The sequence below is a fragment of the Tasmannia lanceolata genome, unplaced genomic scaffold, assembly GCF_043159265.1.
Source record: "Tasmannia lanceolata isolate RefF3 unplaced genomic scaffold, GAP_Taslan_0.1 ptg000003l, whole genome shotgun sequence".
Taxonomy (NCBI): domain Eukaryota; kingdom Viridiplantae; phylum Streptophyta; class Magnoliopsida; order Canellales; family Winteraceae; genus Tasmannia; species Tasmannia lanceolata.
In genome coordinates, this window is record NW_027518680.1 from 16,247,270 (window position 1) to 16,274,392 (window position 27,123).

General features: G+C 39.6%; 1 protein-coding gene across 4 annotated transcripts in view; it reads left to right on the forward strand.

The window, feature by feature from the left end:
• Positions 1-5,113: 5,113 nt before the first annotated feature.
• Positions 5,114-27,123, forward strand: part of LOC143852539 (P-loop nucleoside triphosphate hydrolases superfamily protein with CH (Calponin Homology) domain-containing protein) — a 61,347-nt gene continuing 39,337 nt past the window's right edge. Inside the window, exons 1-15 of one of the 4 annotated variants that reach the window (XM_077361957.1) lie at positions 5,114-5,313; positions 5,458-5,536; positions 5,711-6,076; positions 6,215-6,372; positions 6,466-6,579; positions 6,863-7,145; positions 10,070-10,197; positions 10,322-10,405; positions 10,527-10,604; positions 10,689-10,814; positions 10,942-10,971; positions 17,542-17,883; positions 17,965-18,046; positions 18,143-18,238; positions 18,331-18,510. In XM_077361957.1, the coding sequence (XP_077218072.1) occupies positions 5,971-6,076; positions 6,215-6,372; positions 6,466-6,579; positions 6,863-7,145; positions 10,070-10,197; positions 10,322-10,405; positions 10,527-10,604; positions 10,689-10,814; positions 10,942-10,971; positions 17,542-17,883; positions 17,965-18,046; positions 18,143-18,238; positions 18,331-18,510 (1,807 nt within the window). In that variant the 5' untranslated portion in view covers positions 5,114-5,313; positions 5,458-5,536; positions 5,711-5,970. The other 3 variants (XM_077361973.1, XM_077361982.1, XM_077361967.1) reach the window with 3 other exon arrangements.

A 27,123-nucleotide genomic window follows, 5' to 3' on the forward strand; every position in this document is an offset into this window, starting at 1 on the left:
GAAGGACCGCGGTGAAGAATGGGTACAGAGGGAACCTGAGTTCGGCCCTTAACGACTCATCGTATATACAAACGTCGGAGCTCTCGTTGCAAGCCCTATCTCCCTCTATCGCCTCCCTCAGCCTAAACCTTGGGGGAACACAGTACCTATCCCTAATGTCCACCATCATGGACTCATCAAGGTAGTTCTCCTTGTAAAGAGCCCGTACGTTGTATTGAGGATTGACGTCCATCCGGGCCCTAGCTAGGACCTCAACGGCCCGGCCAGGAAGAAATGTTGTGGACGCCTTGGCGGCGTCACTATCAACACTCGCCTCTGCTCGAAGATAACTATCCGTTGGGAGCGGGGTGGTATTCAGATCCAAAATCACCTCATCTTCAATCACCTCGTACTCATTATCTACGATTTCCACACTAACATCAGGACTTGCCATTTTTGGCCCTGGAGTCCTGATTGGCTTATTCTGGGTCCTACCTGGGAATCAGTCCGGAAAATGTGTCAGTCCGGCCTGGGAATCAGTCCGGAAAATGTGTCAGTCTAGCCTGGGAATCAGTCCGGAAATGTGTCAGTCCGACCTGGGAATCAGTCCGGAAATTTCTTTGTCCGGCCTGGGAATCAGTCCGGAAATTTGTCAGTTCGGCCTGGGCCATCTGTCCGGCTTGATCCGGACTGATATTTGTCGCGTAGCGGACGCGCCATATCTTGTCCGGCTTGGGCCGGACTGGTCTTTGTCGCGTAGCGGACGCGCCATATCCTGTCCGGCTTGGGCCAGACTGGTTTTTGTCGCGTAGCGGACACGCCATATTCTCTCCGGCTTGGGCCGGACTGCTTTTGTCGCGTAGCGAATCGCGTTATATTATGTCCGGCTTGGGCCGGACTGATTTTTGTCTCGTAGTGATTGCGTCATATTCTGTCCGGCTTGGACCAGACTGGTTTTTATCGCGTAGCGGACGCGCCATATTCTGTCCGGCTTAGGCCAGACTGATTTTTGTCACGTAGCGAATCACGTCATATTCTGTCCGACTTGGGCCGAACTACTTTTTGTCGCGTAGCGATTGCGTCATATTCTGTCCGGCTTAGGTCAGACTGATTTTTGTCGCGTAGCGAATCACGTCATATTCTGTCCGGCTTGGGCCAGACTGATTTTCTTGACGAACACAACCTCCTTAAAAGTTATCCCTTACACGAGCACCTTCCGGATGTCCCTTAGCCCCTTGGAGATACGCACGTATTTGTTTACGCCCTTGCCTCGAAGTGTGTGTCCGTCATTAATGAAAGACACGTGGCACCCTACAAGGGCTTTCGAAGTGGGTGCCCTCCATTAAATGCGAACCGCCTTAGACAAGGTTTATAAAAATGAGGTTTTCACTCTTCATTTCTTATCTTTTCACTTTTTACCTTCGCCTTCTCCTTTCTGCTTTTCGCTCTGCCAGTTCGGCTCGTGTAGCTCGAGGTTGTGAACGTCTGCTGACTTTGGAGCACTTCTCTATTCTCTCTGTTCGAACCGGTAATCTTCTTGAGCGCATCTTTTATTCGTTTATTTTCCTGCGTTCATGTCCTGTAGTAGTTCTAGCTCTGAGTCCGGTTCAGGGGAGTCCTCTTCCAGTAGCTCGGGGTCTAGTTCGTCAGGTAGGACCCAGAATAAGCCGATCAGGACTCCAGGGCCAAAAATGGCAAGTCCTGATGTCAGTGTGGAAATCGTAGATAGTGAGTACGAGGTGATTGAGGATGAGGTGATTTTGGATCTGAATACCACCCCGCTCCCAACGGATAGTTATCTCCGAGCAGAGGCGAGTGTTGGTAGTGACGCCGCCGAGGCGTCCATAACATTTCTCCCTGGCCGGGCCGTTGAGGTCCTAGCTAGGGCCCGGATGGACGCCAATCCTCAATACAACGTACGGGCTCTTTACGAGGAGAACTACCTTGATGAGTCCATGATGGTGGACATTAGGGATAGGTACTGTGTTCCCCCAAGGTTTGGGCTGAGTGAGGCGATAGAGGGAGATAAGGCTTACAACGAAAGCTCCGACGTTTGTATATACAATGAGTCGTTGAGGGCCGAACTCAGATTCCATCTGCACCAACCAGGCCCTAATAGAAGTGTCATTATTTTTTTGGGAGGTTGGTTTGGTTGGGGCATAAATCCTTCTCAAAATGAGCTACCTAGCTACCAGCCGAACCTCACAACTATATAGTTCATTAATGTTGTATACTATTAGCGTGGGCTCAACTATAGGATAATTAAACGGGAAATGCGACCCCAGAAGAACGTGCTCGTGCACTTTTAGCGTGGGCTCAACCGTGGGACATCAGATGCAAAGAGTTCCACCAACCATGTCAATGAGTCAACATTGTTGGCACGTCGGTTTAGCTTTCTCCTAATTAAATACCCCTTCCAAGTGAAGAATAAAGGATTCTTTGTTTATTTAACTGTCGACGTGGGAACTAGCTCATTATTCCCAAGTTGGGTGATTTGCATGTCACCTAACGATTCATATAGCACAAATATTGCATTGGAGATAATAGATTCGCACCTCCTGTAGGATAATTCGCACCCCTTAGACGCTTTTTAACTGGCAGACTTTAACGCTTTTAAACGTCAATTCACATTAAAAGGGTGCAAATTATATATCCTGCAGGGTGTGCGAATTTATCATTGCCCTATTGCATAGCCCAATCTTCTTCTTCTCTCTCCGAGAGTATTCTACCAATCATTTATCTTGAAATATAATGGGGACACACTACCAATCCTTACTGTAGCGGAAGAATTAGTAGATTTTCTCCTTTGGTTTTATCTGGTATTGGAGTATGCTCCTGGCCATCCTTAATTGTTTATATGTAATGCAAGTTGGGACTTCTGGTCCCCAATGTAACTTTTATAGTATCAATAAAATTGTCATCTTTCAAAAAAAAAAAAAACTATTTGTTGATCGTAAGAGAGGTTAAATATTTGCTACCTTTTCTTCACGGGGCCACCCTCCTCTAGTGTATTTATGACTACTCTTTTTACACTACAAGGGGGTGGGGGTGGCCGGGAAAGAAAATGGGCGAATATATAATTTCTCTAAATATAAATATTCACTTGTTTGGCCCCTACTTAAATAGGTTGCATCCAGAAAATAATCTCCATGGGATCATAAAAAAAAAGGAAATGATATATTCGCCCCTTTTCTTTCCACAGGACAACCTCTCCGGTCATAGATACACATGAGCTGGCTGTCCTAAGTGAAAAAACGGGCGGATATATCACTTCCCTAAAAAAAAATGTCAATCCCTCCACTAATCAAAGAATTAGGACTATAGGATGGCGATAATTTTTGGGGCACAACTTACTTAATTTGGAGCCCAACAAATAAATGATTTGGATCAATGAATAATATGGGCCTTTAAAAAATATATGCACATACGTATAAAGACTCCCCCTTTTGGTATGAAACATTATATATATAAGAAAACTCCTCCTTTCGATATACTCACTCCTACAATAAAATGCGGACTTTATTTGGTGTTTCTGTTGGGACATAATCATAATCATGGTTGTCACCCGGGCAAGATCAACGACCGAGATCAAGTTAGGTGCTTAATGGTTATGGAAAGAGATGTAAATCAATTGAAAGGTTGTTTGCGGGAAGAACCGATGCGATGAAGAGTAGCGTCCCCTTCCCTCGAACTTATGTAAAAAACCTCTTCAGGCCCCTGACATCCTATCGTTTGTAAGCAACGGCAAGAAGGAAGAGGAACCCGGTCCCATCACCGTAGGTTATTGATCAAGGAGAAATCAGGAGAGGAATCATGCCCATCGAGTGTAAATGAGATCTATGGCTTCCGGTAAGGGGTTTTCCCATTTTCATTGATAACCAACTCCTGTTTTCTCAAAGTTGGCTCGCAAAGATCTGTGTTCGCTTGAGTGCCATCAGTTTTCTCTTAAAATTTCAAATAATGCCGTTTTGTCGACCTTGATCCATAGATTATCGGATCTCTCGCTTCAATGCAGGACGCTTACATCCTAGTAGCATAAAAACAAGTGTTTTGTCAAATGTCATTCTCCATTTTTTTTTTTTTTTTTTCATTATACTCTGCAACAATAAAATTGCAGAAGAGCTGCCCATAAAGGGTTAATGAATGTGTACCATACATGTAGGAGTGGTTAAGGAGAAGGGAAGAATTCTTAGCATTTCTTGCCATACAAGTTTGAGGCTGCATCAACAGAATATAAAATTACAAGTGTCTCGTGACTTTTCTTACAATCACGGGAGTTTTCATACGGTAAGCCCCTATAGTCCAGTATTTTTCCAAAAAGTACTGCAAGGCTTACACCATACGATCATCCAAACCGTCCATTTCATGGGCCACAATATAAATAGGTCGTGCCCTCCGATTTATAGAGGTTTCCACAATATGCAGTTCCACTATACATCCGAGGGTTAGGATCATCCTATGAGCATGTTTTTTTGGGCACAACCTATTTACGTTGTGGCCCATGAAATGGACGGTTTGGATCATCATATGGTGTAAGCCTTACGGTACTTTTTGGCAAAATACTGGACTGTACGGGCTTTCACCTTATAAAAAGGAAGAGCGCCCCCCGTAGGATAATACGCCCCCCTGGTAACGCTTTTTTTTGACTACAAATCACGTTAAATGGGGCGCGTTATCCTGCAGAGGGGCGAAAATATCGTCGCCCTATAAAAACTCCAATTAGAGATTCCGAGTCCACAAAGGCGGGAACGTATTGAAAACGTTTGTCCAATCAAAGACGTCTCTGGCTAACGGCGAGAAAGAAACGGAAAAGTTGACGTCTCTCTCCTCGTTTTCTTAAAATGACAACCATGCCCCACATATACCCTATCCCACTACTTTCAAGTTTCAACACCTATTTTTGTACTAATTTACGCTTCACCCCCTAGGATTATGCGCCCAATTTGACGTAAAAAAGCGTTAAAGTCTGCCACAATTCACGTGACGAGTGGGGTGCATAATCCTACAGGGGGTGAAAAAATCATCTCTCTTTTTTTAAGCTCGAAGACGGAGATCTGCTTTTTTAATTTTCTCACTGATGTTTTCCTTTTGGAGCCATTCGGTCTGTTGCGATGTTAACGGCGTCAAAACTCAAAAACCTAAACTCAAAAACCGACCTTTTTGTGACAGAGATCCGAAAATAGATCCGAAACTCAAAAACCTCCCTTAGATCCGAAAAGAGATCCCAAACTCACACGTTGAAATCTCACCACCACCATTTCAGCTTCCAACAACGTACGTCTCTCTATCTCCCTCTGGATGAGAGTATAAATAGCATTTGATTCGCATTTTAAGGTAAAAATCCCCATCAAACTCAGCATTTTCAGGACCTCCAATCGCTCAAACCCTCTCCACGCATCTTTTTCCCATCCGCTAGGGTTTTTAAGTTTTTACCCCTTTCTTCCTCTTCTGAATCTATTTTTTTCCCTTCGATTTCAGCCGCATTTTCCCCGTATTTCATGAATCTTGCCTGCAGAAGAGAAATTTCTTCGATTTTTCCTCCTCGCGTTGAATCGAGGTAAGAAAGATAAACTCTAAAAATTTCTCGTCTTGCAAAAATTCCAAAAAATTTCATTAGATTGTTTTATTTCATCAATAGGTGCCCTAATTTGATTTCTTCTTCTTTTTAGTTATAGATCTATACCTGCATCTTTCAAAGAACTGTTAATTTGGATTGATTTTGCATTGTCAGGCTTGTAGATCCGTACAATTTGCAAGAATTGTGTACAATTCCTACTTTCGCGAGTGAATTTGCAAATGGAGGGAAAGTTCTGATGGCATTGATATGTTGAGGAGTCTTTGAGGAATGCTGCTTTGCTTAAACAATGCTTGTTTTGTTCTTCTTTGAGGAGTAACTCGTCTCCCTTGATAAAGGGCAATGGTGATTGCCGCATTGTACCCGCTGTTGAACATAGGCTAGAAATAGTAGGCTTTTTTGCTGAAGATAGCACAATGAATTCTCATTTAGTAAATCATGTGAAAGAAGATGGTGAATTCAATAGGCCCAATGGTGATGTAGTTGAACTGGCCGGAAATGCTGATCTTGAGGCTGATGCTAGTAAGTAACAGTATATATTTATTTGTTGTGTGCGTGTGTTTATGTGTGTAACACAATTCCTTTATTTGGGTATTGAGTGGGGGCATCAAAGGGTGAGGTTGGGAACTTTTCGATCTTAATTTTGTTCTCATTATACAGCTAGGAAGCGAGCTTGTGTAGTGGAGTGGTTAAACAGTATGTTTCCTCATTTAAAAATGCCATCTCAAGCTACGGAAGAGGAACTAAAGGTGTGCTTAATCGATGGGACAGTCTTATGTAGCATTTTGAACAGGCTTTGTCCTGGTTCTGGAGCTGAGGTTGTGTTAATGTCCTTCTTTTCTCATGATCTTGCATTCATTTTCTGTTCGAATATACTTTTGGATTTAGGTTCATAACTGTTTCTTCTGCAGAATCAAGGTGGTTCTGATCTTTCTTCTGAGCAGCGTTTAGATAATGCCAAGAAGTTTTTGTCAGCTATGGATGAGATGGGGATACCCAGGTTTGAAGCAGCGGACCTTGAGCAGGTAATCTATGCTCTGCTTTATTAATGGCTAGTTTTTTTCCTTTTTACTTGGAGTAACTCAAGATATAAAATGTGTCCACACCTCATCTGATTTGGGTACTTCAGATGTTTTTTCATGTATTTCAACATCAGTTGCCCATCTATTTATGGGTACACAAACGCATACATTTAAGAGTATGCTGCCAATGGATTTATTCGATGGATTTGTGCTCCACACAGCCATTGAGTGATCCACTGATATCTTATGCTCACAGTTACATATATTACATAGATTTATTCTGCAGGGACCAATGACAGCAGTTGTCGAGTGCCTTTTGCGGCTCAAGGATCATTTTAATTCTGATCTTGGAGGATATAATATTCATGGTACAAATTCATTTTCTAAATGTGGAAGCCTGCCAAGGAAGAGGTGGAAATTTCCAGAACTTGAAACATTGGAGGGAACAGATAGCGTCCGAGGGGATCAATCCGCACAAGAACAGAATTCTCCCGTGCTAGGAGAAGAGAGGAAGAAGAGTTACCCGGAATCAATGTTTCAACGTGTTCTGCGGAGTCCAGTCATGTCAGGTACAATTCTAGTCGTTATTAGTTGGAAAAAATGCGATATAAAGTTACTGCAGACTACTAAATAAATTGTATATAGCAGAAGAGATTACATGGAAAATACTAGATGCCTCACTAGTGTGAGGAAATAACAATTTGCTGTGAACATTTTGAATCTGCATAACTAGATGAGAAATCAATGTGCTTCTTGTGTTTTTTTGTATTGGATTTACATTAGGTTTGTCGTCTTCTCTCTATCTATCTGCAATTTTTTTTGGTTAAGTTGGGTTTTTTGAATGATCATGTAATTTTATTAGATAGATCATAGTAGCTTGAAACTCCTTGGGCGGGTGGGAAACTCGTTTCCCCTAAAACGCTTTTCAAAAACGTTCCTGAAACGTGATGAAAAAAAAAGAAAAGAAAAGGGGAAACGTTTCTGAAATGTTTCCAAAATGCATGGAAAACACTTGGGAAACATATGAGAAATTTATGTGAAACATAAGTGAAACTTGTGATAAACGTACAGAAAACTCATGGAAAACGTATTTCGTGTTTCCTTGTATTTCATATGTTTTCATTAAAGTTTCTCTGTCGTTTCTGAAACTTTTCAATGCAGGTTTCTCATATGATTTTCTATCATTTTTCCGTTTCTCGTTTCCCCTCTTTTTTTCCTTGCGTTTCCCGTTTCCATTAATCCATTTCATGTTTCGCTTCCCGAATTTTTCCCACCCTTGTAACTATGATCTATATTAAAGGGATCTTCGATCATGCCCAATTATATGGATTTTATCAGATTAGGTGAGTCAATGGTGTGGGGTTTATACATACCAACGAGATCTGAGATCCAGGAATGAGGAGATCAGTTATTGGTATTGTGTATTAATTAACAAATTCTTGACTCATGGTGTAGCAAAAAGCAATGCATACTTGATAGATTTAATGCTAAACCTGAATATCGGGTACGACTTCCTCCGCCGCAGAGTTGATTTGTGTGAGATATTTACTACAAGAAGAGATACACATGTACACAGACTCACATGCAACGCTCTATTTTGATATTAAAAGCACCATTAAATTATCACCGAATAAAGTGTTTCACGCTATAACTACACAAAGAGATCAGCTACCTCTTTGTTGGAGCAGAAGTGGAAAATGGTGAGATAGTACCAGTCTTTGTTTTAAGCAGAAATCAGGTCGTAGACATTATTTCCAAACGCTTCACCAGTGATCATTATTCACATTTGATTGACTGTACATGCTCTGGGGAATAGATCAGCTTGAGGGGGAGTGCTAGAAATAAGTCATTGTTATGGTTCATCTCATTAATGGTAGTTCACTACTTTTATCATTAATTGTATATGGCAATTGTCTCTCTTGAGCGTATTTTTTGGAATGAAGCCACTTGAGATGGTAATAATGCATGAAAAGATTTAAAATGATGCCACATGGTATCTTATATTCGCTATGCTTCTTTTGCTATACAAGTTTAGAAATCCCTTTTGTGACAAATTAGTTCTACTTAGGATGATTCCCTCATGACAAGTGCGATTGAATATTATTCCTATTTTGTTGTGCCTAATGACAAGTTTAGAAATCCCTTCTTTTTCTCATGTCTGCAAATTGTATTGTTTAGGAGATGGGTTTGGTTTGGAACTTCTCTATAATCACTCATGCACATATTGGAAGGTTTTAAATTTCGGTTTCGATTTCGATTTCGGTCATCATGGAAAATTAGACGTTTTAGTTTCATTTAAAAATTTCAGTGGAAATCCTGTAAATTCGTGAAAACACATGGAAAAATATTTAAATGATAGAATTTTATGATGGAATTTTAGGAATTGCTAGAATAAGCGCAAATATATGCTTAAAAACCATCACATTAGTAAGAAAGTCATCCACAATAGTTTTACAGTATTGAATATTTGTATTTCATTTCAGTCACATTTAACATCTAATTCAGAATTTCACATTGCACATGCAATTAATATAAATATAATTATGTCATGCATACTCATATAGTATACTACTAATACACCAACGGTTTTGATTTCAGTATGCGTTTCGGTTTCAGTATGTGTTTTGGTGGGAATGGAAACGGAAACATTTCGGTCGCCTCACGTTGTTTTCGGTGGAAATTTTAAACCATGCATAACTGTATGTGGGGTCATCTTCTATCTAGGCTGGTTCTTCTTTCTTTGCATGTATCAGATAATGGGCCATGTCTACTTAACATGTAACCTCACATGTGCTGTTTCAAACATGAAAAATGTTGGGTTTTTTTCACCCACTTGAATTTTGGGTCCATCATGGAAGTTGTGGACCTATACTTTGGAAAGCTAATGGAGCCTTTCTGTTGTTATGATTTGTGGGCCCTATCAATGCACTAAAGATGCACAAATATTTGTCAACATATGCTAAGGAGAGTTGCATTCTTGTAGTTTCTGCATACTTGTTTTAGAGACATTATAAATTGAAGGGGAGAGTTGACCAAGCTCTCCAATTTAGATCGTTTTCTCCATCTTTCTTCTTTTATATCTTTTACTTAGCCGACCCCAACTAGTTTGGGACAAAGGCTTAGTTGAGTTGAGTTTACTTCTAGTTAATATTTCCAGCCCTCCTCTTTCATATTTAATGTATAATTTGGTCTTGTACAAGTTCTTTATTTGTTATATATTGCTGAAATATACGGACGATTTGTTTATGCACGAATGAATAGCGTCAATGTCTGTAAATCTGCTCCATTACAATTGCTAAGAACATGGGGGGCTTTTAAAGTCCTTTTGCAAAGCAAAGTGAATTAGTGGTAATTAGTTATTTAAGGTATCACACATCATTTGATTGCCTTATGCTTTTTTATGATGCCCATAAGTTTTAAATTTACCATAATCTGAAAAATTTCTTTATATTGTTCACATAGTTGACCCTTCTATTTAAAATTTATTTTGTAGAGCCATCAACTGCATTAATACATCATGCCGGACATAAGTTCCATGAAGTTTTCCAACTGAAGCAAGGACGCTATTCAGATCTTCCTGCTGCTAAGATTTCGGAAATGATGAAGTCCAACAGTATAGATGTAAATTCCTGGAATCATTTATTATGATTGGAGCACAAACATTTCTTGATTGCTAGTTTCTCTATCAGTACTTCTATCCATTTGTTTTCTTGTTCTAATGTTTCTCAGCATCTCTTTCTTGCAGAATGCCCCAACTCAATCACTTTTGAGTGTTGTGAATGGGATTTTAGATGAAAGCATCGAAAGGAAGAATGGGGAAATTCCTCATGTATGATAGTGAGACACACAAGCATGTTTTATGCTGAAACACACTTAATTGATCCATCGTTATACTTTGTTATTTGGAATCTCTAATGAGACATCACTCTTTTGTGTTTCTTTTCTATCAGCGGGTAGCATGCTTACTGAGAAAAGTTGTGCAAGAGATTGAACGTCGGATTTCAACTCAAGCAGAGCATATAAGAACTGTGAGATGCATTTGGGGATTCAATATTTCTAATTAATATATTTTTGTTGCTTACTAAATTTCTTTAATGCTTGTATATGTGCAGCAAAACATTCTCATAAAAGCGCGTGAAGAGAAATATCAATCTATAAATAGAGTACTTGAAGAGAAGTATCAATCTAGAATTACAGTATTTGAAACACTAGTGAATGGGACCAGTGATGAAACCCAGGTATTTGTTGATTTTTTAATCATATATTTTGCAGGTATAACGTTGTTGTTATGTACACAGTTTGCACTCTTGCTTACTAAAGATTTATATAGTCAGTTTGAAACTCCCTTTGTTTTTCTTGTTACAGAATCTTATGAACCAGCTCCAGCAGATAAAGGTCCAATTTCTAATCTGTAAATACATAGATAATAGAGATCAAGATTCTAGTTTTCATTTCTCACATTGGGCAAATTGTTTCTCATGTTCATCTTTAGAAGCCATTGTGCATTGTTTTTTTTTGGTGATAGGTTAGCTGGGGTCGAACCCCCCAACCTCAGGGAAGCCATAGTGCATTGTCATATTCCTTTTTTGTGCTTGCTACATCTGTTCTGTCAAATTTGCTTTAGCTTTGACATAAAAAAAGCTTTGACACATTGATGCAAACCAATTCCTTAAATATAGAGGCAGGGGCTGGACCTGCCGATTCAACAACTTCAACTGTGTTGTAGTTCTAAAACTTGAATATCTACGTCGATGTTGATGATTGAGTTAGATGAATGTTTCAAACAATAGCAGCACCAAACTAGGGAGGATTATGCTCTTGATTCTTGAACAAGGAAAATGTTTGCTTCAGAAATTATGACCATCTAAGCAACTTCATTGGAAAAATTTGTGAGCTAAACGTTACATGGCCTGTCTAGCATTTGTAGACTGTTACCGAAAATATTGCTACATTTTCCACAGTAAAATGAATCGGCTATTCCTACTTTCCTACTGTAAACCTACTTTCTAACTTCAGATTTTTCTAACAATGGAAACAGACAAAACACAAGTAGGATTCTGGGTTAAAATCCAGAACAGAACCTAGATTGAGTAAAAAGAACTCATAAATCAGAGCTTGTAAATTTCTAAATTTCTATGTTTCTCATGGTTTACCTTTCCGAAATCTTGTTTCCCTCCAATTTGTTGGGTTTGCGTAGATGCAAGGATTGATATATAGAATAACTAGAATGGTAGATGCAAGGGCCGGAGAAGGGCCCTTGAATAGATCCACATCATTTTTAAAGTCGGTTGAGAAACTGAATTCGGTTGCACTTAATGACGTGAATCTATTCAAGGGCCCTTCTCCGGACCTTGCATAAAGAGGGCCCTTGCATCTATCATTCCTCTTTATTTAATTGATAATTATATGAAGCCCTAGCGCATGATATTATTGATGTTGCTGTGGTAAAAAATATTGGGGCTTTCACATAAATCCGTGATTTCATTTTGAACCATAATCTGAATGAGCCACGATTTTATATTATATGTGATGGAATGAATAACTTTAGGATCAGGTTTATCACGTGAATGACTCAACACATGAATAAAGCACTCTTCACCATTGGACTTGGACCAACTCGGACACCCTATGATGCCCAAGCACATTCCACGTCTCTAATGAGTTACTTTTGTTTTTGTTCATCAAGATGAGAACCAAAAATTTCCATGGGTTTGTAAAGAATAGATCTATTTATAACAAACCTTCTCTCCGTTCTCAGATCAGAAACTCACCTCGTTCTAGGACGATGAAACCCTAGGCTCTCTTCCCTCTCCTTGGGTGCAATGGGAGTAACCATCTGAATGAAAATTAGCCCTTCGATGATGGAGAAGCATGACAAAAGAGAAAAAACCTAAAGACACCGTCATCGTCTCAATTGATTCGATCTTTAGAACTCTAATTTTGTAGCCACGGTTTGGAGGTTAGTCAATTAGTCCGAGAGCGCTTGCGTCCGGAGGAGGATATCGAAGGAAAAGGAAAATTGGTGGAAGATAGTTCAGGGCTATTGGAGGATCGAGGATACCTATTGGGAGAGTTCGATGACATGTTATCTATTGGGGACGTTTTCGGAATAGGGTATGCGGAGAATTTGGGAGCAACGAGGGCAATGTTTGAGTCTATGAATGCAAGGGACTTGAAAGAGAAAAAGGAGAAAGAGGCTATTAAGAAGAACGGGGAAGGGAACCTGTGTAATTAGGGGGATATTATTATGGATATGTATAGGAGTTTTTTTGGCTTTTAAGGTTATTTCAGTCTTTGAATCTTGTTAAACTGGTTTCACGGATCAGCACCTTTCTCTAGAATTTGAGATTTCAGAGTGTCTGGGGTAAATTCTGGTATTTGGGGAGACTACCTTAGGTGCTGGTGCACAGGTAGATAGCAATCCCGGTGGTCTTGGTTGGGACCTGAGCTTTATTAGACAGTTCAAGGGTAATACTTGGTGGTGGTACTTGCATGGGAGATGGGTCTGGTTTTGGAAAATGACAGAATCCATTATAAGGAAAGAATTATAGACAAAAAGAGGGATGGATAGGAGAGAAAGGAATCTTTCTGGAATTATTGTTTGCCTTCTAACAAGTGAAGTATGAGTTCGGTGAGTAGACCTTAGTTTGTAGATTGAAACATTAGCAGTAGTATTTGTCCCATGAATTGTATGCATCTAGCTTGACTAGGTATGGTTTTGACCGAATTACGGCTCGAGAGACTTGATCTCTCACTTAGTTTTGGTTACCTTGTCTGGATCCTTCTACTACGCTATTAACAAAAGTATGTGGAAGCGTTGTTGCTAAGGAAGTTTTGGTTTTCTGGAGAAAGAGAATGGATGTAGGTTGGAATGATTGTAGTGTAGGGCAGTCGGATAGGCAATATCAGGGAAAGTATCCTTTTCGAATTGATTGTAAACACGGAAAAAAGAATCTAGATTTTTCTTTTTTGGTTCTGTCCTTCTGACCCAGGGTATACCCTGGCCAGTTTATTCGTTACTATGTAATGCCAGTTGGGACTCCTGGTCCCCAATGTATTCGTCATAGTATCAATGAAAATTTGTCAACTTAAAATTTTTTTTTGTAGCCACAGCTTTTGTGGGGTTTTGGCGGGTTAGGGTTTTGAAAGAGGGAGAAATAGAGGATTGGGTTAGGGTTTGAGGTAGGTTTTTTGTTGGGACGTCGAAGAAGTGCCGAGCTAGCGTTTTGCCGATCACCATTGAGAGATTTTCTTTTATGCGAGGGCAAGATTGGTTTAATTGGAAATGGAGAAGGTGAACATAGACGCCCAACTTGCTATGGTTTTCCATGGTTTGTGCAAAAGAAGTTAAGTCCATGTTTTTTGAAACCCTATTTGATTTACTACCTCCAGAATTTCCTAGTTTACTCTTTGCTGTTTAGTTATTATTCACCTGAGAAGGAAGGCCACTTCCATGGCCACTTCCATGGTTGCCTGAGGAGGAGATCCACATTAAGGTCAAGGGATTTGTTCTATGTTAGAATAACGATCCCAAGATTCTAGACTTCAGTTTCCTTGTAGAAACGATGCAACATAGGGGCCCTTCATCTCCAAAAGAGAAGAGTCCTGCTGAGAAGAGAAAGAGCAAAAATTATTCATCACTTCCCTGGGAAAATGATATTGAATCCTCGGAAAAGTTCATTGATGACTTCATTATATAAAAAAAAAAGTTCATTGATGAGAAAATAGAAACTGCCTCTACCCTTGAAATCACATCAAGACTTCAATTCAAAGGCTAAAGGAAATTACCAAACCAGCTAGAGACCCTTACTTTGACAGAATTTTTGGAGGAAAAACTCGTCAGTGTCTACCCTTTCCAACCTTGCTCACACTAGCAAGAGGTTGAAGATGACTCCCGAAATGGAAACACCTCAGCTTAGGCAAGAAGAAATGGGGCTAAATCAGCTGCCTCTCAAATCACAAAACCTACCACCTCGGACCAAACATGGAGTGCCCTATTTGCCAAAAAACAAACCTAGCATGTTTCAAGCTTGGAGTTCATAGAAATTGAGGACACATAAGGCAACCCTATCATCAAATTTGAAGTGGAGAAACTCAAAGAAACAGAGAGAATATGGGAAAACTGTCTAGTGGGGTACTTCCTTGGCAAACGGCCCTACTTTCAGGCCATTAAAGAGAATCTATCAAGGAAGTGGAAACTGCGTGGAGAATTCCGATTATTCACTCTCAGCAATTGCTTCTTGTTCAAATTTACCCGCCCAAAAGATTGTACTCAAGTCCACGAAGCAACATACCATTCATATGTTAGCCGACCACTTATTTTACGAAAATGGACATCAGGAACTCCCATGGAGAAACTGGATCTCTCAACGGTTCCCATATGGATCCAAATTAAGAGGGTAAAAGACTTCTTATGATCATTCTTAAAAAAAAAAGTAGAAAAAGGAAAAAGGAAAAAGAAAAATGATGCTTTGGGCAAGCTAATCGAATGTCGCTGATAGGATCGAGTATACAAGGATTCAATCCCATAAACTCAAAGAATAGTACGTTTACTGTAAGCTATGTTTTGTTGCGCGGAGAGTAGTGGAATAAGAAGTCAAAAGGGAGGAGACAAGCATAGAAGATGTCTATAATTACCACTTGGAGAATAGTGGAATAGTGGTAAGTAGTGTTTGGTTGCGCACACGTGCGTCAGTCCTCTCGGAGAGTAGTGGAAAAAGTAGGGGTGTCCTTACCAATATACAGAGTAAAGAGAGATAGGGAAGAGAGAAAGAAAGAAAAGACAGCCTTTTCCACTATTCTTCTGCCAAAATTTTACCATTTTGGTAGAATTTGGTTGGAAGATGAGTAGGAGGGCATTAGTGCCACATGGGCGCCACTTGGCAAAAAAAGCAATAATGATGTCTGAAACATGTTGGGGAGTCAAGTGGAATTTCATTGCAATTTTGGCAACCAAACAAGGAATCGGCATTTGATATTCCAATGAATGCTTAGCGTTTGTGCAGTTAAACATAGCCTAAGCATTTCATCATTATCTTTGTAGTGACAGGCTTTCTATAGAATTTCAAACTTCCTTGTAATAAGTTACGAGCCCCTGAGTTCAATCCCAGCAAGGCTTTTTGGGAACAATACCTGAGTTACCACTTAAAGCAAGTTCATATGCCAACATCTGAATTTACTATGAGGACAATGCAAAAGTTGAGGACTTGTTGTAGAGGCAAATCTATGTGTTTCAACTTGAACAATATTTCCGTTTGAAGTGGGGGCGTCTAAAGAGCTTGTGGCATCATGAAGAGAGGAGCAATTTACATAATTTCAGGTCTCATCAGTAGTTCACAATCACTTTCTCGTGTCCTGTCTTTTACAATAGTTGCAATTCGTCTTTTCACATAAACGAAAAGTCTCCCTTTAGGTATTTTGCGACCCATGAACAATCTGTTGCTCTGGTAAGGTATTTAGTAGAGTTGCAACCCAGGTCGGGCGGTCTGGTTTTCCAGAACCCTACCCTACCCGAAGAATTATCTCAGGACGGGTCAGGTTTAGTTTTCTATGGGTTGCAAAATACCCGACCCTACCCAAGATATTTTCTTGGGTTGGTTCGGGTTGGGTCTGGTTTTTATTATTTAGCATAGGATAATGACTAATTTTGAATATTGTAGAAAACAACAAATTTTCACGCCAAAAATATCTAAATTTTTATCATCAAGTGCATAAATTTAAGAAGGAAAATATTTTTCATATCACAAACATGATCAGCCTAATGAAAACAATTATATCAATATATTAGAAAATAATTTGCCATGTTATTCAAGAGATATTTAAGAAAGTCACAGTACACGTATAAGAGTCGGGTTTTGGGTTTTGGGTTTTTTTTTCTCTTTAAACCCGACCCGACCCGAGATTGGGTTGGGTTGGGTTTTTCAACCAAAAACCCTACCCAACTCAAGACCCATGATTTTTAAACCTGACCCGGGTTATTTTCAGGTCAGGTCGATGCGGGTCCCGACCCAAATTGGAACCCTAGTATTTAGCTTAGTTTCCTTAGCCATGGATTCAAACTATGCATCATTCCACGTTGGAAGATTTGTCCTATATGATGGCTCTAATTGTACCATTCTATATTGTTCTCTCGTATTTTACTTTATTTGTTTCCCTAACTCTTTCTCCACATGCTTTTCACTGCATGTGAATTTCTAACCTAATAAACTATCATGGGACTGGGTAATGTTTATTTGAAGGTCATTTTTTTTAAAAAAAAAAGTTTATTTGAAGGTGCTGTTCATATTTGCTCTAGGTTTTTTCATTTTTTTTTCTTTTAATCTTTTTAATCTTTTTTGAAGGTGCAGTTCTTTTTTTGCGTACGTATATGTGTGTTGGTTGGTTGGGGGGGGGGGGGGGGGGTAGTCGCTCTAATCTGGTACATGTGTTTATGTGATCCAAACTGTTCATTGACTGAGTCCCCTCATCAATGGACGATAACTTCAAAATCACACCTATTGAGTGATCCAAACAATGTGGTACATTTGTTTATGTGATCTGGTTTGTTTGATCCAAACAATGTGGTACATTTGTTTCTGTGATCTGGTTTGTTAATCTACTGTGTCCCAGCACGGATGGACCATAGCCCCAAAATCACACCAATTGATTGATCCTAACAATCTAATCAGAGGACTTCCAGAGACAGAAAAAATTGTCTGAAGGTCTACATTCAGTGGATAAAATTCCTTGAATCGGATGTTTAGGATCACCCAATTGGTTTAGTTTCTTGGCTATGATCCATCCACGATGGGGCTCACAAAATGAATGGCCTGGATCACATGCATATGTGCTATGACTAGTTTACTACATATTAAGATGCACTAATACCAACGACAGATAATATGGTAATGATGGATACTTTCTATACAGATATTACTGAGTTTGTTTCCTTCTTAGCTTTGTACCGAGATTACTTGTTCATTACAGGCTGAGATGATCAAAATGGAAGAGATGAAGAAACTTGTCGAGCAAGATGTGGTTAGGTTAATGAAGGAGAAGGAAACTAGTGATCTTGCATCTTCAAAACTGAAGAATGAATTAGAAATAACAAAAAGAACAAACGAAGAACATTGCATGCTATTGGGGACAGAGTCTATAGAAGCTAAACTGAAGTTGGAGGAGAGGTTAAAGGAAGTTGAGTACCTACTAGCAGGATCATTGAAGAAGAATAAACAACTCGAGGCATTCTCAGAATCAAAAGTTGAAAGTTGGAATAACAAAGAAAAAAGATACCAGAATTTCATAAGCTTCCAATTCCAAGCCTTGCGGGTATGTCATGCATAATCATCTTCTTGATTTTTTTTACAGTATTATGATGAGAGGAATATTTGTAATTCTAATACCATTCAGGAATTGAGAGTGGCTTCTGCGTCCATCAAAAAGGAAATTTTAAATGCAGAACGGAGCTGGCCGGAGGAATTTAATAGATTGGGTAGGAATGTTTATGGAAATAATGCTTATTATACTGTTTGGAACTTTCACTGGCATGTTTTTATTTGTAAGTTTTTGTTACTTGTACTTTGTTCAGGGCAACAACTTAAAGGATTAGCAGATGCTGCTGAAAATTATCATGCCGTTCTTGCTGAAAATCGGAAGCTGTATAATGAAGTTCAAGACTTAAAAGGTGCTACGGTTTAGCATATCAATATTAGAGTGTGAATTTATTTATGTTTCTTGGTTTTTAGTTGCTCATTTTTAATGGAATTTCTTGGATAGGAAACATTAGAGTATATTGTCGAATACGGCCGTTCCTTCCAGGCCAAACTGGAAAGCCGACAACCATAGAATATATTGGTGAGAATGGGGAGCTGCTTGTAGTAAATCCCTTTAAACAAGGAAAAGATGGGCACCGGATGTTCAAGTTTAACAAGGTTTTTGGTCCAACAGCTTCTCAAGGTTTACTTCGTTATACCTTTCCTTCATTTCTTTTACATTATGCAATTTATATTCTGTTTTTTGTTTTCAGTTATTACTATTATACATGATACTTGTGAATTTTTATTGGTTTATTCTATTGTGGTATCTCAAATGGCATTGTGTCTAGAGGAGACTTGAATGCTGAAATATCTTTAATTCATAGTTAGTTTGCCACTAATAGTGATAAAATGTTGGCTTATATGTCTCTCACACAGTGCCAATATGCTGCATGTCACGTAACACACTTGGCAACTGACTTAAATTTTCCTTGACTAACTTTAACATTTTGACCGATATAATTTTTAGTTATCAACTTAATCATTTGGTTCCTTATGCTAAATCTTCTAAAACTCACTCGAAATGTATGGACTTTGCACATTTCCCTTTTCTACAAGAATGTTTTGGAACCTTTTTAAATTTTCTGCTGCCAAACTGAATAGGCTCAATGCTCAGGTAAGTTTGTAGAAGCGATATTCTAGCGCAAAGGGTCTTCTCTTGCTCTCTACTCCCAAATCTATAATCTGTCAACTAGAAATTGTCCAATTGACTTTCGTGCTACCTTGATTGATTGGAGTTCCCAAAATTGACTGTTTGGGATACAATGGTACTGAAAAGGAACAAAGAAATATACACATAGAAGTACATAATAAAGTGAAATGAAAGAGGATAGTAAAAGAAAAGAAAAGAAAAGAAAAGAAAAGAAAACTAGTAGTGCATTATTCTCCTGGATGAAAAAAAGGTCTAAGAGATTTTGGAAATTGATTGTTATACTGCATCTGTTTTCAGATCCTCCATAAAGTTCCTGAAAAAGTTAGTGAGAAACTTTTTGTCCCTATCTTACGCGTTTGTCCTTGGTATCCTGAAATAGAAGTTGGCTATAATGCTGTATGTGAAGCATCATCATGTTCTTACATGCAACGAAATGGTTGGCACGGAAACAGGAACATTTTGGTTTCGGTGGAAATTTCGGTAGAAATCTTTTAAAATCATGGAACCATATGAAACATATGCAAATGATGAAAATTTGTTATTTTAATATGGAACTTTGGGAAATACTAGAAGAAACACAAATACATACTTAGAAACCATCACATAAACAAGAAAGCCATCCATAATGGCTTAATCACATCGAACATCTAGTGACACTGACATGTGTTGTTGCACTTGTCTGGAATAGTAAAGTTAATAAAGAAGTACAATGCAATGAAGTTTAAGAAAGTACAATGACCAGTCTCCCCTCCTCCAAGGACCCAAACTCTATGTCAAGACCACATAGAGTTACGAGGTATTCCATTTCCCAAAAAAAAAAAAAAAAAACAGAGTTACGGTGTATTATTGGTTCTATGCCGATCTAACATCCCATGCATAAGATACGGTTACTTTTTTGTATAGGTCAATGATGTTGCCTTCCAAATATCATTCCCTACATTAATGAAATTAAATAAAATTCAAATCATAACATCTTCCCATTTTTTTGTTGTTCTGACCATTTCGATTAAATTTTGGAAATTTCGATCGAATTTCTAGAATTTAATTTCGATGGAAATAATGATGTGGAAGGAATTCATTGAGATTTCGTTTCGGTGGGGATATAAATGGAAACATTTCAGCCGTTTCGAGGAAATTTCAGGGAAATTTAAAACCATGCCATTGGGGACCCAAACAAAGTCCTTACTAATGACCTCCAGTGGAGCAGGTGTGATTGGCAATGGAGTGTAAAACCCGTTGTTTTAGATCCGGCTCTCGTTTGCTACCCAACATCCATGACATTTCTCCCCGAGGTTGCTGCACCCATGCGCATCTTCAACCAATAATACCTCTCCAACAAGGCAACTGTCTTATCGCTGCCAAAGTGTCCTATTAGACCTCCCCTCCGTTTGTTGTCTAATTCCTTTGCGACCTTAAATCTTGGGTTTCTGATTTGTCTTTTTGGTGGAATGTTCTAGTGAAGGGCACCATCTGTTTCGGGAGTCTCCTCCTTTAGAGACTCCCCCCTTGTTCGCTGCTGAAGCAGAATTCCCAGCATTGCATCCCAATGGAGCATTGTCCCCAATCCCTCCCCCGCCTGTGTCTAAACAAGGTTTCCTCATGGAATGCCTCTCTGAGGCCTCTCCTTTGCCGCAGTGACTGCCAGTAAAATCTTCCTCCCGAAGATGTCCCGGTAATGAAGTAGGCAGCAAAGACAGCCCATGGAGAGCCCACATTATACTGCAGTGACGACGAGGTTCAAAGAGGATCTGGTCCCTTCCACCTCATGCTAATAGCAAAATGCTCCTACGGTAGGCCCTCTCTGTTCACGGTAAAGGAAGCACTTAAATCCAAGCTGTATCTTCATGAAGAACTTAGTCACAGTCCTGGATAAGAAGCATCTTCTGATCAGACACTGCAACGATGGCAATTTTTTGGCTGTCTGGACGCGGATGACATAAAGATCCAGGGCTTTTTGTTGCACTTTCTCAGATGGAATTCTGATTTCTCTCCTGGAGCTGATCCGGGATTTGCTCCAGTCTTGATCAACTTTCCAGGTCTCCCTCTGGTCTGTTACAACGAGGACTACTTGGTGTCTGTTTGAAGTCTCATAGGGAAAGCACTTAAAATTGATGGCCCGACAATCGGGGGTAAGCGTACAGATGCCGCAAGGCTGTGTGTAGAAGTGGACACAAGTGCTATGAAGTTTGAAAGGGTCTGGTTAGTGACTTCTGGTGATCGAGGCAAATGGTAGAACTGTAGAAGATTGTCTACGAAAGGATGCCAAAGTACTGTGGCTGTTATTTCAAATTTGGCCATACGATGACTGATTGCAAACTCAATGCCGATACCAATGAGAAAGATCCCAAAAGAACTCCTCAGGACGTAGGACAGATCAACTCCAGAGAAAGAAAGAATGGATGATAGAACTACTGATGGCCAAGGAAGCCACCAAAGCTTGGGTGGAAGTCTTCTCGAAACATAAAGAACAGGCAGACACAAAGGATCTGAATTGCTAGAGACAGGAGTCGGGGGGTGGGCGGTGCGGGGAGATAAACTGAATTCCAAGGTCCCACTGAAACTACGGAGAGTAAGAAAGGGACAGTTGAACTGGCAAGGGAAGGAAGCATTTCTAGTTTGCGGTCCTCAACTCTTGATGATGTGGAGAATCAGTTGGAAATTATGACAGTCCACATCCCTTTCATAGTCAATCAAAGGGAGATAATGGCTGGATCTGAAGAGGCAACAACATATGGAGTGGATAATGCAGCAATTAACTCTGTTGGAATAGAGCTAGAACGCCCAGACTGTTAATGCAGCCTCGGGTTCCCCCACTATAGCTTCTATACTGTCAAAGAATCAGCGGAGAAAATTAGCTAGGGCAATTAGCTACTGCTTGTAGGTCAGAACTGTCCCAGTGCAGTCTAACAGACCCGAATAGGATCTTGGCCTTGTTTCTACTGCAGTTTTACCTCCTGTGATCATGGAAGGAGAGGAACTATCTGAGGAATCAGTTATTCTAGATGAAAAAAATCAGCAAACTAACTAGCAAGGGATTTGACGAAAACTTTACCAATGCTTTGCTAATGGAGAAGGAACAAGCAACAATCTTTTTAGCAGAGCGAGAGGAAGGGACTGTCAGAAGCAGCCAACCGAACAGTAAAGTGAACAAAGCAAATAGAAACCAATTAACAGGGGTAAAAACTTGGATGGGTAATTCATCGGGAATCAAGTTACCATGATCAGTGGCCTCATTTGGAATGTCTGGGGGGTAAGGAAAAAGGACTCTCGCAGGGGGCCTAAAATTGCTAAAAGGTAATTTATAATCACTGCTTTATGGTGCTATTGGAACCAATGGCTGGAGAAGGAGAGATTCGAGAGGTGGCAGACCTCATGAATTTATGCAACTCTATGACAGTATGACTAATCTAGATGGAAACCCGAAGATTAGGCACCTCTGGAACAATGAACTTGAAATGCGCTTTGTTTCTTCTTGTCCCTGAGCTCTTTCGGTGGATGTGAAACATGTGCAATCACGCAAAAAAGAAGGTTTTCTTACTCATCTCTTCGTCAACAGTTATCTAGCAAGATGCCTTTGGAACTCCTTTGCCACAATCTAAAATGTAAAATTAATCCACCATCAACCTAAGAAGCAGAGTTCTAGACTGTTGTGACTTGTGACCGTGTCTTGAAAAAGAAGCCACAAGCCGGTTTTCTTCTTGGCATCTCTTCCATATTCATAACATGGGAAATATGGAAAGAGAGATGCTCTAGGAGGATGGACAATCGCTATCACCATACGGAATGGATCACTAATCGCATATTTGAGGGAACTAGATAAATGGGAGAAGCCTACACCCCATCGAAAGAGTCGAGTATGCTAGAGAATTTGGCATTAGCACACCTCCATATTGCGGTTTTCAAACAGAAAACTCAAAGAGCCGTGTGGATAAGGTGGAGGATGCCGGAAGAAGGTTTACTCGAACTTAACATATACGGTGCGTCCAAGGATAACCCAGAAGAATTTGGAGGCGGAGGCATCATAAGGGATTTGTGAAACTACCAATTGCTAATAATCAGATGTTCATACTCCTTAATTATATTGTATTTTTTTCTTTTTCTAAAGCTATTGATCTTTATTTTCAATTTAGTTATGACTTAAAAGAAAAGAGATTTATGGATTTTGGGTATCTTTTGCATCACATTTTGGGCACTTTTAACCATGGTGTTGCCGTCAGCTAGTGTTGATTGTGATTGCTATGATCTGAACCAGGTAACAATTTGGTTTGGTCTAGGTTCAATACCAAATTATGAATCCTCAAAATTTTGGACGTAAACGATACCGATTGCTCTGCCTTTTAGTTAATCAAATTTACGTAAATCTACTAACACGATCTTGATAATCTTCCATCTTGGTAAATTGCACCCAGGGCAAACTGTTTGTTACAAACCCCTTTCCCTTTCGTTCTTTCTGAGTCTCCTTCTTCTGTTCCATTTGTGAAGGATAAGGAAGGTCGCAGCCGAACACGACCTTTTCTCTCATGGTCTCACCTATGTTTAATTATTTCTTTTTATTTCTTTTTATATCTTCTAATACTTGAAATCCCGGTTTGGCAACCAAGAGTGGGGTGAATTGGTTGTCTTTATAAAATTTTGTCCTTTTAAAACTTCCGCCAAGTTCACCCTAGTTTTAGTCTTAGATTAATCAAGTTGAATTCGGTAGGTAAAGACATCAATTGTGAAATTAACTACTTTATTAACTAGGTGATTGCCCCTATTAGTAATTATAAATGTGCTAGGTTGATTCAAATGTTGATTCTGGATTTAAGTGCTAATGAAAGGATAAACGCCCAAATAAATTTAAATTGATAGGAGGGAGAGACAAAGAGAGAGGTACCACACAAGAAAGTACACACGCGATTTATCGTGGTTCGGTCCTCCACCTTGAGGCCTATTCCACTTCCCAAGTTGGTTCTCCTTGGGATTTTTGCACTATATCCGACACCACACAAAGCCCGGATCGGAGGGCGTCTTGCAATCTTCCAAATGAGGGACACACTCCCTTCTTCCTATAATCAAGGGATTAAAACCCTTCTCACTAATACAATGAAGAAGAACAATGAAGCACTCTTAGTTTCTTGATAGGCTTGATTGTACCATCTATAGGTCACTACAAGTTCTCTCAAAGATGATTACAAAGTAAAGCTTAATCCACTCTCAAATTGATTTCTCAAATATCAAGGCACAAGGAGAGTTGGAGAAAGATTTTTACCCAAAAATTGACAAACCAAGTTTGTATTGGGGTTAATGTAGTTGGAACACCATTAGTCTTTTATTTGAAGCTCAAACAATCTATATATAGAAAGTTCAAAGTCAAACTAGCCATTGGGTGGCATTTTGGTAAATTCTGGGTCATTTGGAAACTAGCCGTTATAGCCCCAACGGGCCAACGACTATATTTTTCAAAAAGGGCCAGTCAACCAGGTCCTGTCTACTGCCCTAAGGCAACTCTGTTTTATTTTTAAAAACAGTATAAAAGGAGTCTAGTCGAGACTGGTAGGGGTCCAATCGACTGCCCAAAACCAGTTTTCAGTGTATTTTCAAAATAGTAACATGGGTCCAGTCGGCTGGGGGGTCTAGCGACTGATCTCCACACACTGTTTTGACAACATGTGGAAACCCACTGCGGTCCAGTCGACTGGGGTAGGTCCAGTTGACTGCCCTGCATTTGGAAATTGTTTTCTTTTTGTTTTAAACTCACTTGAGATTTTTGCGAACTTTGTTCTTAGGTTTTGAAACATCTTTTAAGGTCATTTTGACTTTTTAGGTGTGCCTTGATAGAGAAATATAACAGAAAGATGGAGTACAATCTACCTAAAGAAACACAGGTTTTGGTGTTTGTCACACCCCCGACCCGACCCTCGGGGCACGTGGCAGGCGCCACACACTCGCTAGGCGAACACGGCAAGCGTTCAAGGCTAAGAAGCACGGGTACGGGTACGACACGACATGGGTATGCGATTTCCCAATAAACCCGGGCGCGGGTACGTTCGGGTACGCCGAATATAATAATATATTTTAATATTTTATTAAATATTTATAAAAATTACAAAAAATTAAAAAAACAATAGGAGAGCAATCAAAGAATCAGTTTTGGGCTCTCAATTGGTAGTCACAATCTCAAACAATGAAAATACAAACAAACAAGTACCTAACAAGGGAACAAAATTACATAAAGCCATTTTGTAGCTCACTTTTTCACAAGAGAACAACCAACTAGCAGCAGATTTTTTCTTATTCATTTAATTTATCTGAGGTGTATGTTTTCTCCTGAGAAAATGAGCCGCGAAATGGTTTTTTGCAAAATTGCCTAGCAAATCCCATATACAGCAGTAAAACTTATTATGGGACTAGCAAATCCCATGTACAACAGTAAAGATCTAGGGTTTAAGGCCCTGTTCATTTCAGATTTTGACAACCGATTGTTCTCCAAAAGCCTATTTGTAGATTATGACAACTGATTGTCAGCCCTAAACAGGCTTGAGGCTGATAATCAGTTGCCAAAATCTCAAACGAACAGGGCCTAAGTTTGGAGATTATGAGTCTATGACAACTGATTGTCAGCCCTAAACCTATTATTGGACAAAATAGGTTGGGGAACAATCAGTTGGCATAATCTCAGGAAAAAATAAAAAAAGAATGGGAGAAAGAGAGAGCAGTAGAGAGAGAGAGAGAGAGGAATAGAGAGAGAGTTGTAGAGAGGGAGGGTGAGAGAGATAAATACCTTTGTGAGAGGGAGGGAGAGCCGGAGAGAGATTTTCCGTCGGGAGAGGGAGAGGGAGTCGGGCTCGAGAGAGACAGAGAGAGAGATTTGCGTTAGGGTGAGAAATAGAAACCCTAATTCTTTCTTTTAAGTGTTTTTTAAACACCCCCCCGCCTTTACTCCACACAACCCACCCATTACATTGTATGTCTCATTTAACCCCCCACTTTTACCCCAAACAGCCCCCCGTAACTTAAATTAAAAAAAAACAAGTGAAACGAGTTGGGTGCGTTGGGGTGCGCACCCCAAACGCATCCGACACGGACCCAAGTCCCAAAATTGATTTTTTTAAAAAACCCACTCTTGGGTGCGTACTCAATACATACCCGGAACGTACTCGAGCGTACCCGTACCGGATACGCACCCGACACGGGTATGAGGGCTTTTTTAAAGTACCCGTGCTTCATAGGTTCAAGGCCTCTGAATCAAATAACTATCCAGAAAAGCATAATAACAAACATAACATCCACAATGAACTAGAAGTATATAAAATAAACTCTCTGATATATATACATGAACATCTGAGTCACAGTACATCTGACAAAAGAAGAAAAACACACAATCCCATACTCACTCTATAATATGGTCTCAATAAGATCTCAAAAGAAACAACACTAGAATCAGCTCCTCTAGCTGGTCAACTACTATCTGAAAAGAATGCAACAACATTGCATAAGCATAAAGCTTGTAAGCAACAAAGTATTCTAATAGTGTAATACTACACGCTATATAAGTTTTGGTAATGTGTACTTATACTATATATATATATATATATATATATATATATATATATAGAGAGAGAGAGAGAGAGAGAGAGAGAGAGAGAGAGAGAGAACATTTCCTACACACTTGTGTAGGTAAGTTACCTACACATTACCTTAAAATACAGTGGGGGCCCACATTGTTTGGGTGATCCAAACCATTCATTTGAATGATCCTCACATAGATAGGGTGTCCACAAAAAATCAGATCCATAGGATCATCCTAACCATTCAAACTATGGAGGCAAAAAATGGACTAATTTGTGAAGGTTTATACACGTCCATTTTACCTCCACAAATCGTAGGGTTGGGATGATCCTATGGATCTGATTTTTTGTGGACACCCTATCTATGTGAGGACCATTCAAATGAATTGTTTGGATCACCCAAACAATGTGGGCCCCACTGTATTTTAAGGTAGTGTGTAGGTAACTTACCTACACAAGTGTGTAGGAAATGTTCTCTCATATATATATATATATCATATTCTTGCTTATTTCCTTGTAAATAAAAGGGTATATAACATATCAGAATTGGGCC